Source organism: Delphinus delphis, chromosome 2 (genome assembly GCF_949987515.2).
Source record: "Delphinus delphis chromosome 2, mDelDel1.2, whole genome shotgun sequence".
Taxonomy (NCBI): domain Eukaryota; kingdom Metazoa; phylum Chordata; class Mammalia; order Artiodactyla; family Delphinidae; genus Delphinus; species Delphinus delphis.
Window position 1 is genome coordinate 99,142,160 of NC_082684.1, and position 17,971 is coordinate 99,160,130.

Consider the following 17,971-nt stretch of genomic DNA (forward strand, 5'->3'; position numbering starts at 1 on the left):
ATTTTCCCCATCCTCTGACTTTCTATCATAAACACCAATCTCTAAGTGGAAATCTGATTTTGACTCGGAATCTGTATCCTGAAAGGCTTTGGGCCTCTGAAATTTTAGCTTTTAGGAAAAGGAGGCAAACACTTGGTAAATCAATGACAGACACTTATACCAGCATATACCCAAGGCCGTGCCTCAGGTCTGAAGGGAGGGTCTTACCTGAATCCTTCTTTACAGACAGTACATTTCTCTGGTTCATCCATGCACTTCTTACAGCTTGGGTGGCATTTAAGGCAGTTTTTCTGATCTGGAGAAAAATAAGAGGAGGAAAAGAGAAGAGGTGGGAAGAGTGGATGTGGATCAAACCCGGGCGAACGAGACTCGGGTGTTCCAAGGTGGGGCTGATGGAACGGCCGTCACCGGCGTTGCCTCTAGACAGGTGACATAGTGACCGACCGCCAGAGGCATGTGGAGACTGCGTGCCCAGGTGTCAGGTCACAGGCCTCGCACCTCCTTTCTGGAGTGAAGTCCTCACACGACCTTGAGGCTTGGAGGTGGGCCCTTTCCAGAGGAAACGTGCTCTAGTCCTGCATCTACCCCCGGGACTGGAGCCAGCGGAGCAGAATTTAGCGAGGTGCCAGGCTTCCTAAGTGTGACCGGTGGGGCCTGAGGGTTCCCCTGAGTGACCCCACCCACCCAGGGCCCTCACAGGCGTCTTTACTGACACGTTGGCGGTCACCTGCACAGACATGAATCTCTGACACCCACCACACTTTGGGGAAGCCCTGGGTCTCGGTGATTACCCAGGTCACTCATCCTGGCACCCGGTCAGCACCACCCTGTGCTCGGGGCCCCACAGGTGGCATCACACACATGCTGCAGGGGCTCAGTGAGGGCATCTGGGGGTGACTCTCGGGGTGACCGAGGTGGCTGGTTTTTGCCCAGGGGTGGGGTGGGGGGTAGGGATGGAGGAGCCTCTGCCCCGAAAACAGTTCTGGTTGCAGCCCAGGGCAGGTGTTTGCAAAGCCTGTGAAACGTGTCTTGCATGACTCTGTGTCCCCTCTAAAGAGTGTGGTTATTCCATGGCTTTATATGTCCTTAAGGATCCCTGGCTCCTTCCCCAGAGGAGTGAGAGCAACGCTGTGATGGGACCCCTCCTGTGGGATGCGGGCCAGAGGCGAGCTCTGGGAAGCGCTGCCCCCTCCCTGCACAACGGCCAACACGTCAGCTGAAAACTGTCCTCCATCAATTTAACCCAAGCCCTCTCTTTGGCCTCTTCCAGGCTGAGGTGAGCGTTCAAACCTTGGCATGAGGTCCTGGCCCCAGAGCCCAGCCACTCCACTTCCCAGGACAGGCAGGATGGCAGGACGCCTGTGCTGCTCTGAGTTCACTGGGTCATTGCTAGCTGTGGGCCCTTTGGCCTCGCTCGGCTTCACTTCCCCACCTGCAAGGTGAGGAAAGCGTCGCCCACCTCTTGGGAGTGTGGTCACTATGTAAAGTGCACAGCCAAGAACAACCTGTCCCCCTGAGCCGTTATGCCCGGCAGCAGGCTCCTCTTCATTCGTGGAGACCCGCAGACCTCCCTGGCCTCAGACCCCGGTTTCAGCTTAGCGGCTCTTGCTGGGAGGGGCTTTCACCCAGTTTCAACCACCAAGGCCACAAGCGGGTGCTGGGTCCCGCACCCCGCCCAGCGCCCACATCCACTGCTCCAAGAGAGACCGCAGGGCCTACCCGGCAGCCTTTCTACTTGGATGTCTGAAATCGGTCTGAGCCTGAGAGCCACTGGCTCAAGCTACCTCCCTGTCCATCCTGAATAATGGACACTGACCTACAGAAGTGTGACAACCCCCGACTACGGGGGCTCCATTTCTGAGTCACTTTGAACCACCCTGGCCAGGTTTTGGGTGTGAACTGCTATCCACTCACAGGGTCCGAGGGCTTTGATTTCATCTTCTCTCCCTCCCTCCTGTTAAGGGTCCTTTCTCAGGACAGAGTACACAGGAAGCAGAGGGTGGGGAAAATTCTCCCAGGAGAGGGGACCCCAGCCCAGAGAGGGGCTGACTCCTGATTTCTAGGCCCGGGGACACACACTTACTTTCATCAGCATAAAATCCAGTGGGACAGAAGGTCACACAGGTGTTCACCTCCTGATGGTGGTAGAACCCGCGGCGGCAAGACAGGCACTGGGTGGGGCCCCGGCCGGAGCAGGTCTCGCATCCCTTGTGGCAGCGGCGGCAGCGGCGGGCTGCCATGTCCCCAAAGTAGCCCAAGGGGCACACGCTCACGCACTTCCTGTGGGAGCAGATCGGGAGAGGACTTTCCTACTGGCCCCAGCCCCACGGCTACCCGGCAGCACGAGGGTCAGGCCAAGGCAGGGCAGCTGGCTGGGAGGGAAGCCTTAGCTGCCTCCCCGTCAGCAGACTCTGAGGAAACAAAGGCCCCAGGGCAGAGGTAAACCATTAATGCCCCTGAGAAGTTCCTGATGCAGGGGAGGGCTGAGGGCTTGCATGGGAACCTGGGACGCCTGCCCTTTCAAAGGTTCCCCGAGGGGGGCGGGGGCACTCGCAGGTTGTGCTTGGCTTCCTTGGGCAACACCATGACGGTATCTGACTTTTGGAACGTTCAGCTCCGGCAAAACCCCACTGACAGTGCCCACGGGCAGTGAGTGGTCTCCAGGCTGTGTCCAGCCAGCAGAACAAACGTCTTCGCCCAGCGCAGGGAGGTTGCGGCTGTGTCTGGGCCCCGGGGACACCCTGAGAGTCCCAGCCGCACCCCTGCCAGAGCCCTGGTGGGTGTGTGCTCCCCAGGAGGGCTGCACCCCTACCCGGCGCTCAGGGCTGGGGGCTTCTCATTCACGGCCGACTGTGCTGACTTTTAGAACCGTACCGGCCCTTAAGATGACGTTTGTCTGCAGTTCCCAAGTGGTTGTCATGCTCAATACGACCCATTTTTGTTTAGCAAAATGGAGAGAAAAAAGTTCATAAGCACAGACAAAACAATGCCACGGCCTCTGAGTTCTCATGGTCACGAGTTATTTATGAGATGAGAATAAAAGGTTACCAAAACATAAAATTCCCCAGCAGTGACCCTCAGGGTGATCTCCTTTCCGGGGTGTTTGGTTAATTCCTAAGTATGCTGCCAGGCTGCGGGGGTGGAGAACACAGCTTGGCCACCTTAGCGGGACGCTGGGCGTCTCCAGGACACGCAGGGGAGGCCCAGCCCTTTACCTGCTGGTCTTGACGCTCCCCAGGCTGAAGTGGACACAGTTCAAGCACTGGTCTGCGTTAGGGCCATCACAGCCTTTGTCACCACACTCCGGATGGCACACACCTTAAAGAAACAAGCATTTCCTTTCACCCATAGAGATGCTTTCTCAATCACGTCCAGTCTCCTAGGACCCCATGTCCGGGTCTCACAGGCCCCTGCTGGGCCAGAGCACCCACCCCTGTGGGACCCGCCGCAGCTGGGAGCCAAGCCTGGCTCTGGGCTCCAGTGTCAGAGGGTCTGATGACTCGAGACAGGCAGGACAGCCGGTGGTGGGTGAGGACCCGGGTGGGTGAAGGCAGGCATTGTGAGGTTCTAGAGGAGCAGCCATGGCGGGGCGGGAGGGGCAGGGGACAGCCGCGTGCAGCGTCCTCCCCTGCAGCGGAGTTACAATGCTGGACCAGCCACCAACTCTGATTTCCATCGTGAAGGAAAGCATGAAGATCCGACGGAAATTAAGCGGGAGAGGCTGGAACAGAATGCGCCACGGCCCTCACACGCGGTGAAGGAGGCAGGTGGGTTTCCATGACCCTGGTGGGTCTGGGGTGGGCGGGAGATGAGCCCTTTTCAGCTCCCGTCTCTCTCACCCTCAGAGGGGGGCATCCTGTCTTCCCTCGATCCCCAAATTCTAACTCTGGAAGTCTGTGTGGTGTTGTCAAAGTGACGGAGAAAAACGCAGGAGCTGGGGGACCCCATCGGGCGCCCTGTCCTAGGTCTCCCCTCCACCTGCGCCTCGGGGAAGAGCCCAGTTTGACTGGCTCTTGCCCTCAGGCCGGGCGGCCCCTCCATAGGTGTCCTCCTCATCTGGGGGCCAGGGCCGGTGCTGTGCTGGGACCCCCACCTCCCCTGGCCCCCGATGCTCTTCCTCCTCTGGGAGATGGTTCTGGAAAGCCTCCCCATGTGGGGAGGGAGGGGCCTGGCGGGGCGTTATGCAAGTTTTTGAGTCCGTGGAAGAAAAAACAACCTTCTACAAGGTTTTAGTTGTTGGAGGGGGTGGGGAGTGAGTTCAGAAGCAAAGAAGAGGTGTCTTGCCAGCCACCAGAGTTTCCTGGGGACGTGAGGGAAAGACAAAAGTCCCCATTCTCTGCCACCCACAATGGGTCTTTGCTGAGGGGCACAAAGCCCTCTTCATTCCTCTTTAAAGGGCCTCCAGACCTTCCCAGTGTTAGACTCAGCTGTATTTGGCTTCCCTCCCTGAAGGTTTACCGCTGCTGACATTTCCAAGGTTCTCACTGTGGGTCCCCCCGTGAACCCCTTTCAGAGCCGCGTGCATCCCTGGGGATGCACTAGACGCTCCTTGTGGTCTGGGTGGGGGAGGGCGCTGGGGTCGTGCTGGAGCACAAGGTGCCCCCACCCCTTCCCAGGCCCCAGACTCACTCGATTTGGGGATCGATTCTCATTTGACTTGGTCCTTGTTCGCCTCATCCCAATCCACTTGTGGTGACAGTGGCTGAGAGCGTCCCCTACTCGTGTCCACCTCACAGCTGACCCCTTCACAGGGCAGCTGTCCAGATGGCTCTGGCGAGGCGCCTGTCACACCCCTGAGCCCCCCCAGGAGCCCCGCTCCCCTTCCGTCCTGGGATCCTTACTGTCCATGGGCAGCTGGACTCCCCTCTCCGGCCCTCACTCACCTCCTCCCCTTTACTCCTTGTCCCGGGGAGAGCTGGCCCTCCACCTGCGTGCCCCCATCAGAGCGCTGCTTGGCGCCCCCGCTGCCGGACAGAGGGCGGCGCCCCGCGCCCCCCACCCCCACTGTCTGTATGACCAGCTCCGCCTCCGAAAGGCACGCAGCCTCCCCTGCCAGCTCACCCCTCAGCTGCGCATGAAGCCCCACAGAAAGCATCAACAGGGACTTCCCCGGTGGCGCAGTGGTTAAGAATCCGCGCTCCCAATGTGGGGGGCCTGGGTTCGATTCCTGGTCAGGGAACTAGATCCCACATACGTGCCGCAACTAAGAGTTTGCATGCCACAACTAAGGAGCCCGCCTGCTGGCAACTAAGGAGCCCACGTGCCGCAACTAAGGAGCCCACCTGCTGCAACGAAGACCATACGCAACCAAATAAATAAATAAATATTTAGAAAGTCTTCGAGAATCATCGCCCCACCTCAAAATCTCCCCTACCCAGCACCCTCTCTCTGTCCCTGGGCTTCTGCACCTGGGCTTGTTTGTCTGTGACTCGGAGGGCTCCCCCCAGGGCACCAACCAGATGCTCCTCCACACTGCTCCCCCTCCCCCTGAAGCCCTCTCCTCCTCTCCCTCCACGCCACACCCCTCCTGCCCCCTTCCCCTCTCTCGCTCTTTCCTGCCGTGACTGGTGCACACGCCCCACTTGCCCCTGAGATTGCACGGAACTTCCCCAAGTGTCGGAAACACACCTTAGTCCCAGAGACCCCTCTAACCACCTGGGCCAGGCCTGGGAAGGACTGAGCGGCCTGGGCTGCAGAACAGTTAGAGTGAGATTCCAGGACAGTGTGAGGTTAGAGTCATAGCAGATTTTAAGGGGGGGGGAAATCAGTCCTTTATTAATAATTACTGAATCTTGCCACAGTTTATAAATCACAGGGGGAAACAGAGCAGATTAGTCCATACATAATTCAATGCTCCATTTTAAAGGCACGCTAGAAGAAGTTTAAAATTGAATCGGCCATAATTTATGCTTGATCTGTATTGGTGGAGTTTCCCATTTTGTTACTTTTTTTCTTCAGAAGCTATTAGATAACTCAAAGCATCAATATTCTTAGATCTCACCCATCATTTATCAAGTAGCTGTAACATTTAGCTAAGGAAAATATGCCCAACCAGAAAGGCTCCGTTTCTCACAAATCGCTGGGATGGTTCAGAGAGAAAGGAAGAGCTTGCCACCTAGCTCGCTGACCGAAACTGTGCCCAGCCCGGCAGCTGGGAACGTCCTCTGCATGCTGCCCCAGCTCTCAGCGTGGAGCGCTGCAGGCCCAGAGCCCAGGGCCACCCTGCAGGGGCGCAGCAGGAGGAAGAGGATTTGCAACGAGGCATCTTTACTTCCTGTGAGAGGCTTGAGCTGCTTCCTGCAGCATCAGTGTCCTCTGACATCAGGTCTGAGACCCTGTGCTGGGTCTTTCTCCCAGGCCCCTGGGCGGGTCAAGATCTCCTGGCTGTGCTCACTCAGCCCAACCGTCCTGGGCTCCCGGTAGCACCCTGGTCCTTCCCACATTCTGGTCACAAGGACTGAAAGTGGATGGACTAGGGAGAGGGTCAGGAGGCTGAGACTGAAGACGGGGGCCCCTGATGAAAAGGGGGCACCCCAGAGGAGTGTCACTAGCCAGGCGGCAAGTCCCCATTCTGGTTGGGCATAGGGCACCTCTATTCCCGGCCTGGGAAGGTTGGCGAGTACTTACTGGTTTGAAGCATACTTACTGGTCTGTAAAATATTAGGAGAGCCATGGGAGGGAGGAGCTGTGAGTGCAAATTACCATCATTATTACGACTCCCAGGAAAGAGGAAGGCCTACAACCCTAGCCCCGCCTTCCGCCGGGAACAGCCCACGTTTTAAGAGCTACACTGGAAAAATGAGCATCTCCTCTGGCCTCAGGTTCATTACCTGTGTAGTCCTCTTCGTCCTCGGGAACCTCGGCCTGGGACGGCGACAGGGCAGCCTTGGGTGGCTCTGGCTCTAGGGCCGAGAGCTCCAGCATCCGGGAGCGAGACTGATGGGCGCTGAAGGTGGTATAGGGGTGCTGGGCCGTGCCGTACAGGATGAGGCTCCACTCTTTCAACTTCCCTGGAAGGCACCGGACCCAGACTCACCCGAGGGTCAAGAGCCTCCTTCGGGAAGCCCTTGATGTGCTCTGGCCCCTTGGTCTGGCCGGGGGCCTCTGTCACCCACGGGAGTGCCTGGCCCTGCCGGGCTCAGGTTCCCGAGCCCTCCCACCGACAGCAGGGCTCTGAGCCCAGCATCTTCCCCTCCTCGTCATCTGGGGACCAGGGACCCACCTCCTGCCCAGGCCACAGTCTCCGCCCCTGGGTCTCGGCACAGCCTCCCCTCATTAGCCCCCACCCCCATGATGGGCAGCAGCCCCCTCCCCATCTTGGAACATCCAGTGGGTGGATCTGGGGCGGGGCCTGGCACTCAGCCTTGTCCCATTGTCCCCAAATGTGGTAACTGGGTTACGCTGAGGAGTCCTGCTTTTTGGATGCTCCATCCTGCGTCTTGGGCTCCTTCCATCCCAGTTAGTCCAGGGCAGGTGGGCAAGTTTGGTGGGTGGCACAAACCCAAATGTCCACCGAGGCTGGGTGTGGGGAGGGCCTCCTCAGAAACGGGAGGATGCCTGGCACCCACGCTGGTCTGGGTGTGGGGGGAGGACAGAGGCTCATGGGAGAGCAGCCCGCTGTGCACAGGGATGGGGCGGGGGCAGCAGGCGCCCCCCCCACAACCGCCGCCTCCACCAGGGAGCGAGGCCCATGCTGCTCAGTACCCTCAGGTGAGAACAGAAGGGGAGACCTGGCCTGCAACGTCCAGGCGGGATCCCTGATGCAATAAAGCACACAAGGGCCGGGTTGGACGTGACCATGGGCCATGGGCCGGCTTCCCTTCTCACCGTGGTGTGCCCAGCGTTTGGGACTGTGTGACCATGTCGGAGAGGTCACTGCTGTCACTGTCACTCAGGCGAGGGGCCGAAGGCCAGTGTGACCTGCCGGAGGACATGTGGCTTATGCTAATGGGCTCCGGCTGCCCCAGCCCCTCAGGGTTTATTGGGAAGTGGATCAACCCGACACGAATCGATTCTGTCCCACGGCGGGGCACAGAGCAGCACCGTTTCTTTTTAACCATCATCCTGGCCAACTAAGGCCCCAGGTCCTGAAAGCCTGCAGCCTCCGAAGCCCCCAAGTCAGGCCCTGAACTGCTTGGGCCTCTCCTGGCCTGGCCAGGATTGAAGGATGTGGGTCCTTCGACTTAAAAGAACCGTCCTGGGGCTTCCCTGGTGGCGCAGTGGTTGAGAGTCTGCCTGCCGATACAGGGGACGCGGGTTCGTGCCCCGGTCCGGGAAGATCCCACATGCCGCGGAGCGGCTGGGCCCGTGAGCCATGACCGTTGAGCCTGTGCGTCCGGAGCCTGTGCTCCGCCACGGGAGAGGCCGCAACAGTGAGAGGCCCGCGTACCGCAAAATAAAAAAAAAGAACCGTCCTGAGCTGTCTCCCAGGACATGGTCTCCAAAGGGCCGGCCTCTTTCCGTGGCCATTTCCCTAACGCAGTGAGCGACGCTTACAGGAGAAGTATCGATACTTCACACGGGTGCAGGTGCAGCAAACACAGGGCCTGTCTATGAACGATCATCCGTTCTCAACTCCCGGGGATCAAATTAAAGCTACATTTCAAAACCACAAAGGCTCTGGACATTTGAACTGCTGGGTGATGAACTGTCATTAAGGGGGAGCATAATAACTACAGGGCAGGGAACAAGGGCTCCGTGAGCTATAATTTGAATCGGGATTTATTTCAATCCTATATGATGTCTCCAAAAACACCCACCAAAGGCCTCATCACTAAAATTAGATTCTTATTTTCGGATAGAGTTTTGGTAGGACAAACAAGAGAAGAGGGGCTGATCCAAGCTCGGGATCGGCACACGCCCTGGGGGAGGGGGGAGAGCAGAATGAATTCCAAGAAACCAGGGAGCAGATCCTACGAGTTCTCATCACAAGGAAAAAACCTAGTTTTTTTCCTCTTTCTTTGTGTGTGTCTATAAGAGATGATGGATATTAACGAAACTTATTGGGGCAATCATTTCCCAATATGTGTAAGTCATTATGCTGTATGCCTTACACGTATCAGTGCTACATGTCAATTATATCTCAATAAAGCTGAAAAGAAAAGAAAAAATTCCAAGAAACCAGCAGTAGGAGCTGTCTTGCAGGAGGGGCTCGGGACGGGAGGCTGGGGTTCAGGAATGGAAGAGAGACTTCATTTTTATTGTTTTCTCTTCTGGATTGTTTGATTAAAAAAACAAGCAAACCATGGCATATATTATATTACCTTTCACACACATGAATTTTAAAAATTGAGTTTAATTTAAAAATCTAGAAACAAATTGGTTATATGGTCAAGGGAAAAAAAAACATGAAAAAGCTGTGGTACTCAGGGCTTCTGATTTACACTTCCAAATAATCAACAAATGTGAATGGCTCAAAATCTACAAGTATAAAAGGGAACACAGTGGAAGTCCCCCTCCAGCTGCTTCCCCATCTCTCTCCACCATCTCTCTCCATGGCAACCGGTTCCCTGTTTCTTGAGCACCCTTCCGGTGGTATTTTATTCTTATCCAAGCAAATACAAGCACATACTCTGCCCTGTCCCCTTTACCAACACACCTGGGAGCACCTTCTGCACTTTTCTTTTTCCATTAAAATGCATCTTGGTCATCTTTCCATCACTGCATCAGAGAGGTAACGCGTCACTTACTTAACAATCCCCTCTTGACAGGCACGTAAATTGTTTCCAAATGTTTGCAATTACAAACAGTGCCATAACTGTGGTCACACGAGGAGGCACCTGTTGAGGTTGGCAGAGCAAGGACCCTGGAGCTGCACAGTCTGGGTTTGAATCCTGGCTCTGCCACCTACTAGCTGTGTGGCCTTGGGCAAAGTACTTAATCTTTCTGTTCTTCAGTTTCCTCATCTGTAAAGTGGGGATAATAATAATAATATCTACCTCATAGAGTAGCTTGGGGAATTAAATGACTTTAATGATGGTAAGAGATATAGAACAGTGACTGTCATATGGGAGCTGTTGCACACAGTTTGTTAAATAAAATCTAAGGAGCATATCATTTCACATGTGTAAGTGTATCTGTAGTCTACATTTCTAAAAGTAGAATGGTGTGGGGGAGGGGCAGGGATCAAAAAGGATGTGAATTTGTCATTTTGACAGACATTGCCAAACTGCTCTCCATGGGGTCTGGTCATATCACACCCCTGCCAGGAATATACCAACATACCTGCTTCCTCACAGCTTTGGATGGACAATCTGACAATTCAGAGAAGTTCACTTTGCATTTCTCTTATTGACACAAGAAGCTGAGCTTCTTTTCAGATGATTAAGAGCTTGACACCTTTCTGATTTGATAAAATTGGAAGCAATTTATAAATTCAGAAATTTGCCAGAAATATTTGCCAGGGACAAGTGATGAAACTTCGAAGATGCATTAAAAGTGCACTTTTGGGGCTTCCCTGGTGGCGCAGTGGTTGAGAGTCCGCCTGCTGATGCAGGGGACATGGGTTCGTGCCCCGGTCCGGGAAGATCCCACATGCCACGGAGCGGCTAGGCCTGTGAGCCGTGGCCGCTGAGCCTGCACGTCCAGAGCCTGTGCTCCGCAACGGGAGAGGCCACAACAGTGAGAGGCCCGCGTACCGCAAAAAAAAAAAAAAAAGTGCACTTCTGCCACGTTTGTACCAAAGATTTACAAGTGGACCAAGAAGATGGTTGCTCATACTTGGTTTAAATTTCTGTTCCTTCTCTCCATCTGCAAGAGATATTCACTAGAGCCTCTGAGGGCCCAGGTGCCGTGCTGGTGAGTTAGGAGCACAGAGGAGAGAGCGGCAGGGAGACGAGACGGCAGGAGGAGGGAAGGAGACCTCCCCTGTCCTAAAAGGTTCCGTGCAGACAACCTGACCTGAGGGTAAGGTTTAGATAGTGGTGATTCTAGAGACATTTTCCTCCTTTTTTTTTGTACTTAAAGGTGAACATGCTCTTTTTACTTCTACCAAGGGAGTCTGTCTTTTTTTTGCCTTCATAAGACATGAAAACAAGTATTCCAGTATATGGCATAATTTGAAGTGCAATTCTCTTTTTTTTTTTTTTTTGCGGTATGCGGGTCTTTCACTGTTGTAGCCTCTCCTGTTGCGGAGCACAGGCTCCGGATGCACAGGCTCAGCAGCCATGGCTCACGGGCCCAGCCACTCCGCGGCATGTGGGATCTTCCTGGACCGGGGCACAAACCCGTGTCCTCTGCATCGGCAGGTGGACTCTCAACCACTGCGCCACCAGGGAAGCCCTGCAATTCTCTTTTTAAGTTATTTTTTCCTAGTTATAAAAGAGGGATGATTATTAAATACTGAAACAAATAAGAAAATAAGAATCACCTCTAACTTGTGTGGCATATTCTCCTCTTGGCTATTTTCTATGCGTGTTTGGTTTTCACATAGTTGAAATCACGCAGGGCAGCAATTTCTCTTTCTCCTCTAACTCAGCATCATGTTAATCACATCCAGAAATCATTTATGCACCCGTTTATTGTCTTCTCCCCTTCATCAGACCAGAGGTGTCACGTGGGCAGGAATGTGCCTTTCTTACGTGGCATACTGGCCTCAGCGTGTGGCAAGTTTCTGGGATGTGTGCTCAATAAATGTTTGCTAAATTAATATACTGATATCTTAAAATATCAGCAAACTATTTCACTGTATGAATATAAGCATTTTCGTAACCAATCTCTCATAATAGGTTATAACAGAACATGTGTTTCAGTTTCCTTTTCATTTTTGCTTTCATACATGAATTTGCAGGAAATATCACTTGCTGCATCTGAACTGCTCTCCCCAGGTAGATTCCCCGGAGAGAATACAATATTGTGAAGGCTCTTGACACATAATGTTAAGGGGCCCAATAACCCCTTCATGGAGTCTGGCATCTCATGAGGCTTGATTCAGAAACTGCCAGGTGAGAGACCACAGCGCACCTGGGAAGAAGCCCACCTGGTATACAGCCCACCTTCAACCCGCTGTCCCACCTGGGGCGAGTCAGAAGGATCAGACACCAGTGACTTGGCATCACAGAGTAAGGCAGAGATGCACAGGAACACGCATCTCTGGGCTCTAGGCTTTAGGGTGGTCCTCTCCTCTAGCTGAGTCAACACTTATCCACGACCCCAAGGGTCCAGCCCACGCTAGGACCAGGTCCCACCACGCTCACCGTGCCTAGAGCCTGCCCTAGCGTTGAGGAGATGAGACACCTGGAGGGAAGAACCAAGGAAGAAGCAGAAGAAGAACGATCCAGGGCTACACCAGACCAGAGACCCAGTCCACACTCCACAGAACTGCCATCCAGAGGTGGGAGGACTCCGGAATGTTGGTCTGCTTTGGACAAAGCTTTTAACAAGAGTGTATTGGTTACTAGTCAAGACGTCAGCATGCCTGTTCAAGCTTACCCTTACAAAACTCAACTAGTATCATTCATTCCTTAGTTTCCTGGAAGAGGTCTGAAAAGATGCCCAAATCCAAATTCCCTGGCTTTCTCTCCATCAGATTCCTGAGCCCCTAGAAGAAGGAACGGCAAATCCACCTGCTTAAACACTCAGGGCCAGCACTGCTTGTGAGAGGCAGAGGATAATCCTAGCTAATGCCCCAGAGGCTGCCGATAAATGGCTTTATCATCATTCACCATCTTCAATGCATTTCCCCCTCAATGAATTGAATTTGTAATGAACAAACAGGATTATTCCTATTCAAAGAAAGAACGAGAATTAAGGGAAGACTGAGGTTGAATTTGCCAATAAGAAAGTACCAGCACTAATGAAGCTTTTCTCTTCCAGCATTTTGAATTAAGCGTTAAAAATCCTTGGGAGGGGAATTTACAATTGGAGACAAACCAGCTAGGAGCAGGGGAAAGTTTTTGTTAGATTAAGGACTCTGAGCTAATACTTTTGAATTCTTGGGTTTTCTTTGGCCATAAGAGAAGCTATTAACTATAAAGAATTTATTAATTCTCCCCCCCCCCACAACATTTACAACATGCAGGGAGAAATTCTTTAGTCGAAACACAGTAAAGAAAGAGAAGCCTATAATCAAGAAATATGTTTCAGTCTAAATAACACTCCAGGGGAAGCCTTTTCCTTCTGAGGTGCAGGTAACCTGTTTACAAAGTTTAATGCAGAGGTTTGGGTAAAGGGATAAAAAAGGCACTACTCCTTCTGTTTATAAAAATATACAAGGATGCTTTAAAAGGGTGAATTTTATGCTGTGTGAATTATATTTCAATAAAGCCATTATATGAACTATTATACACTCACAGAAATATCAACCTTGACTCAATGAATTTAACATAGTTATAAATGTGCTTTAAGTCCACATTATGGCAAGCAAGAGGTAGGAAGATAGAATTTAGGAAATGGCCTAGAAAAGAAGAAGGAAGAGTGCACACAGGTAGGTGTCCCCTATGGACATGCACACATACACACATGCGTGCACACCTCCAGAGCCGGAAGTAAAGCCGGGCAGATGGGAGAATCTTCTCTATGATCTTGTAGCCATAAAAACCCTTCAAAATGGTATTTTCAGTGCCAGAAGGAGTATCTCAGAATCCCAAGCACCAGTGTTTCTTTGGGTGAAGTGTGGAAACACACATATCAGGTAAAGAACAATCATTTGTACAGTCTGGCAACACACAAAAAACCTCACTTTTCTTAATGGCACCTACAGGGTGAGATAGAGAACACTAAAATACCATCTTTCAACATTCTTCAGTTAGTTCAAAGTAATAAATTAACGGTTTGAAAAGACAGAGTCTGCTACACGGGCTATAACGGGACAGCGGTCCTTCCCCCCACCCTCTCCACCTTTCCGCGTCCTGCCTGAGACTCAGCCTCTTGTCAGGCTCCGAGGGGGCCCTTCTAGGGTAGATGCTCACGTGCTCTGTCCAAGCTCCTGAATTCTAGCCATCGTCCAATGCCTCCTTACCCAGGACATCGAGAATCCTTTCTCTTACACTATCCTCCACATGCCCACCCCACTCCCTCTTCATTTTCTGGGATGTTTCCTCCTCCAACCTATCTCTTGCCTTTCTAATTTTTGCCTCATATTTTAAAATTTCAAGTCATTTATCTGGTCCTCCCAATGTTCCTTTTTAAAATGCAGCATCCTGTTCTTATTTCAGCACTGAAATACTTTATCTTCCCTGAGGATACCTATGAGATAATAGAAATTATATATTGGTCTCGACCCCCGGTTCCTGGCACAAGGCTCCTAAAACCCTTGTCAATTCCCAATAGCATGGGGTTCAGGGAGCTGCTAGGTGGGTAAAGACATCCACCCAGGAGGGTGATGCATCCCAACTCCACAAGGACAGAGGCTCCTGCACTAGGGACCCTCACAGACCCTGTGTATCTCCTCCTCTGGCTGTTCACCTGTACCGTTTTATCACAGCCTTTAATAAACTGGTAAATGTAAGCAAGTGTTTCCTTGAGTTTTGTGAGCAGCTCTAGCAAATTAACTGAACCCAAGGAGGGGGTCTTTAGATCTACGGGGCAGTCGGTCAAAAGCACAGGTGATAACCCAGGCTTACAACTGGTGTCCGCAGTGTGTGTATGTGTGCGGGGGACAGTCTTGTGGGACTGAGCCCTTAGCCTGTGGGGCCTGACTCTGTCCCCGGGTAGGTGGTACCAGAATTGAGGTGCATCGGAGTACACCCAGACGGTGCCGCAGAGAATTGTTTGCTGTGGGGGGAAACCCCCACACATTTGGTGACTAGAAGTACCAGAAGTGAAGAGTTCTGTGTTAACAATAAAGGAGACACACAGGAGAGAAACACAGGAGGGAAGAACTGGCCTTTTCCCTACTTGGTTTTCTACCTTGGGACACCAACTATAGTTTTTTTTGAAGTTTTGCTGTGTTGTTGTGCTTTTCCTGCCTGAATTCCCTCTTAACCTCCAAGTTTATTCTCTTCAGGGCTTGTGTCTGTTCTAATGTTGCATAATCTTCTCGAATGTGTGGAGGTCCTTCTATATTTAGCAGTGAGGCACTTAGAATGATTAGAAGTTCTGCATGCTGAAATGTGAAAACGCACTTTTGGGTTATTGATTTTGTATTTGGCAAACTTGCTAGCCTGAACAAAATGAGAAAGGAAATGTTATCCTTGCACGCTAGATAGCTTAGATGTAAACAACGTTTGTTTTCATAGTAAATGCAAGCACTTCCCACCAGAAACAATGGAGATGAGAAGAAAATGTATTATCTTTAAAGTGCTGAAATGAAAAAAAAAAAAAAATAGGGCTTCTCTGGTGGTGCAGTGGTTAAGAATCTGCCTGCCAATGCAGGGGACACGGGTTTGAGCCCTGGTCCAGGAAGATCCCACATGCCGTGGAGCAACTAAGCCTGTGTGCCACAACTACTAAGCCTGCGCTCTAGAGCCCACGAGCCACAACTACTGAAGCCCGTGCGCCTAGAGCCCGTGCTCTGCAACAAGAGAAGCCACCACAATGAGAAACCTATGCACCACAACGAAGAGTAGCCCCCGCCTGCCACAACTAGAGAAAGCCCGCATGCAGCAACGAAGACCCAATGCAGCCAAAAATAAATAAACAAAAAATACTGCCAACCTAGAATTCAATATCTAGAGAAAATAGCCATTCAAAAATGGGTGGAGGACTTCTCTGGTGGCACAGTGGTTAAGAATCCACCCGCCAATGCAGGGGACACGGGTTTGAGCCCTGGTCTGGGAAGATCCCACATGCCGCGGAGCAACTAAGCCCGTGCACCACAACTACTGAGCCTGTGCCCTAGAGCCCACGTGCCCCAACTACTGAAGCCCATGTGCCCCAACTATTGAAGCCCGTGCACCTAGAGCCTGTGCTCTGCAACAAGAGAAGCTACCGCAATGAGAAGCCTGCACACCACAACAAAGAGTAGCCCCTGCTCACCACAACTTGAGAAAGCCCACACACAGCAGTAAAAACCCAACACAGCCAAAAATAAATAAATTAATTTTAAAAAATGGGTGGAGTCACAGCACCATCACAATGACGTCCTCTAAGCAGAGTCAAAATCAGTGTGTCAATAAATAAACATATTTTTAAAAACAAACTGAAGATGGATTGAAATAAAGATATTTTGGAATAAATCCAAGCAGAGCAAATTCATGGCCAGCAGACCAGCATGATAAGAAATGGTGAAGGAAGTTCTTCAGATAGAAGGAAAATGGTCACAGATGAGAATCTGGATCTACAGGAAAGAACAGAGGACCAGAAATGGTGACCATGTAGGTAAATATAAAAGAGTAGCTTTTTTTTTTCTCTCTTAATTTCTTTAAAAGACAATGACTGCCTTTAAAGCAAAAATATGCCTGCAAGATGGAGTTTGTAATATGTACAGAAGTTACATATAGCACACAACTATAGCAGAAAGTGGGGAGGACTATTAACTCCAAGTCTACAGCGACAATCACAAAATAGGCTAAAAATCCTAAAGGAAATAAGATGGAATATTCAAAAATATTTAATCCAAAAAAGACAGGAAAAAGAGAAACTTTTAAAAAATACTGTTGGATTTAATTTGTTAATATTGAACTTGGGATTTTCCTATTTATGTTCCCAAGTGACACTGGCTGAAAAGTCTCCATTCTCATAGTGGGCTGTTGCGAGTTGGTATCAAGGATACTCAGGCTTCATCAAACTAACTGGGACTCTTTTTCTCTCTTTTTCTACTGTCTGGAAGAGTCCGTGGAATATTGACATTACATTTCTTCCATTTAAATGTTTAGTAGAATCTGCCAGTGCATCTATCCAGCCCTGAGTTTTCTTTTAAATTATAGAATCAATTTCTTTAATCACACAATTTCAATTTTTGTTTCTTCTTGTGTCAATTTTGCTGTTACATTATTTTTGGTCATTTCACTTAACATTTCGGTCACAAAGTTTATAATATCTTCTTATAATAACTTTGATGTATATAGGATCTATAATAACATTCTACTTTTTCATTCGTGAAATTATATACAGATGACCCTTGACCAACGCAGGTGTCTGGGGTGCCAACCCCCATCTATAACTTTACAGCCAGCCCTGCATCTGCGGATTCAACCAACCACAGACTGTGTTGGACTGTAGTTCTTATTTACTGAAAACAAAACAAAACAAAATCTGCATCTAAGTGGGCCTGTGCAGTTCAAACCTGTGCTGTCCAAGGGTCAACTATATTCTCAGTTTTCTCCTTGACCAGTCTTCCCAGAGGTTTATCAATTTTATTAGTGTCTTCAAAGGACCAACTCAGGGATTTTGTCAATTCTCTCTACATACGTTTGTTTTCTATTTCATTGATTTCTGCTAGTTTAAAAATTCCTTTTTTCTGCTTTCTTTGAGTTTATGTTACTGGTCATTTTCTACCATCAATCTTTTTTCTTTTTAACCTCTTTATTGGAGTATAATTGCTTTACAATATCGTGTTAGTTTCTGGTGTAAAACAAAGTGTATCAGCTATACATATACATACATCTCCATAACTCCTCCCTCTTGCGTCTCCCTCCCACCCTCCCTATCCCACCCCTCTAGGTGGACACAAAGCACCTACCATCAATCTTTAGCCTTTCTTCTTTTCTAACACATGCAGTTGGGAACGTACGTTCCTCTCTCATCTCTACTTCACCTGCATTACCTGTTTGGATATGCAGTATTTTTATTATCATCCAGTTCCAAAGATTCCCTATTAAATTATTATTATTATCCTTTTTTAAAAATAAATTTATTTATTTTATTTATTTATTTTTGTCTGCACTGGGTGTTTGTTGCTGCACATGGGCTTTCTGTAGTTTCAGCAGGCAGGGGATACTCTTCATTGCGGTGTGTGGGCTTCTCACTGTGGTGGCTTCTCTTGTGGAGCACAGGCTCTAGGCGCATGGGCTTCAGTAGTTGTGGCACACGGGCTCAGTAGTTGTGTATCACAGGTTCTAGAGCGCAGGCTCAGTAGCTGTGGCACATGGGC

The 17,971-nt window shown here is 50.6% G+C and overlaps 1 protein-coding gene across 5 annotated transcripts in view; it reads right to left on the minus strand.

The window, feature by feature from the left end:
* Positions 1 to 17,971, minus strand: part of PCSK6 (proprotein convertase subtilisin/kexin type 6) — a 190,399-nt gene that overhangs the window by 14,151 nt on the left and 158,277 nt on the right. For 2 of the 5 annotated variants that reach the window (XM_060005283.1, XM_060005281.1), the window contains 5 exons: positions 6,831 to 7,010; positions 6,647 to 6,685; positions 3,216 to 3,318; positions 2,084 to 2,280; positions 208 to 295 (listed from right to left, as the gene is read on the minus strand). In XM_060005283.1, coding sequence (XP_059861266.1) covers positions 208 to 295; positions 2,084 to 2,280; positions 3,216 to 3,318; positions 6,647 to 6,685; positions 6,831 to 7,010 — 607 coding nt within the window. The remainder of the gene's footprint in view (positions 1 to 207; positions 296 to 2,083; positions 2,281 to 3,215; positions 3,319 to 6,646; positions 6,686 to 6,830; positions 7,011 to 17,971) is intronic. The other 3 variants (XM_060005284.1, XM_060005282.1, XM_060005286.1) reach the window with 2 other exon arrangements.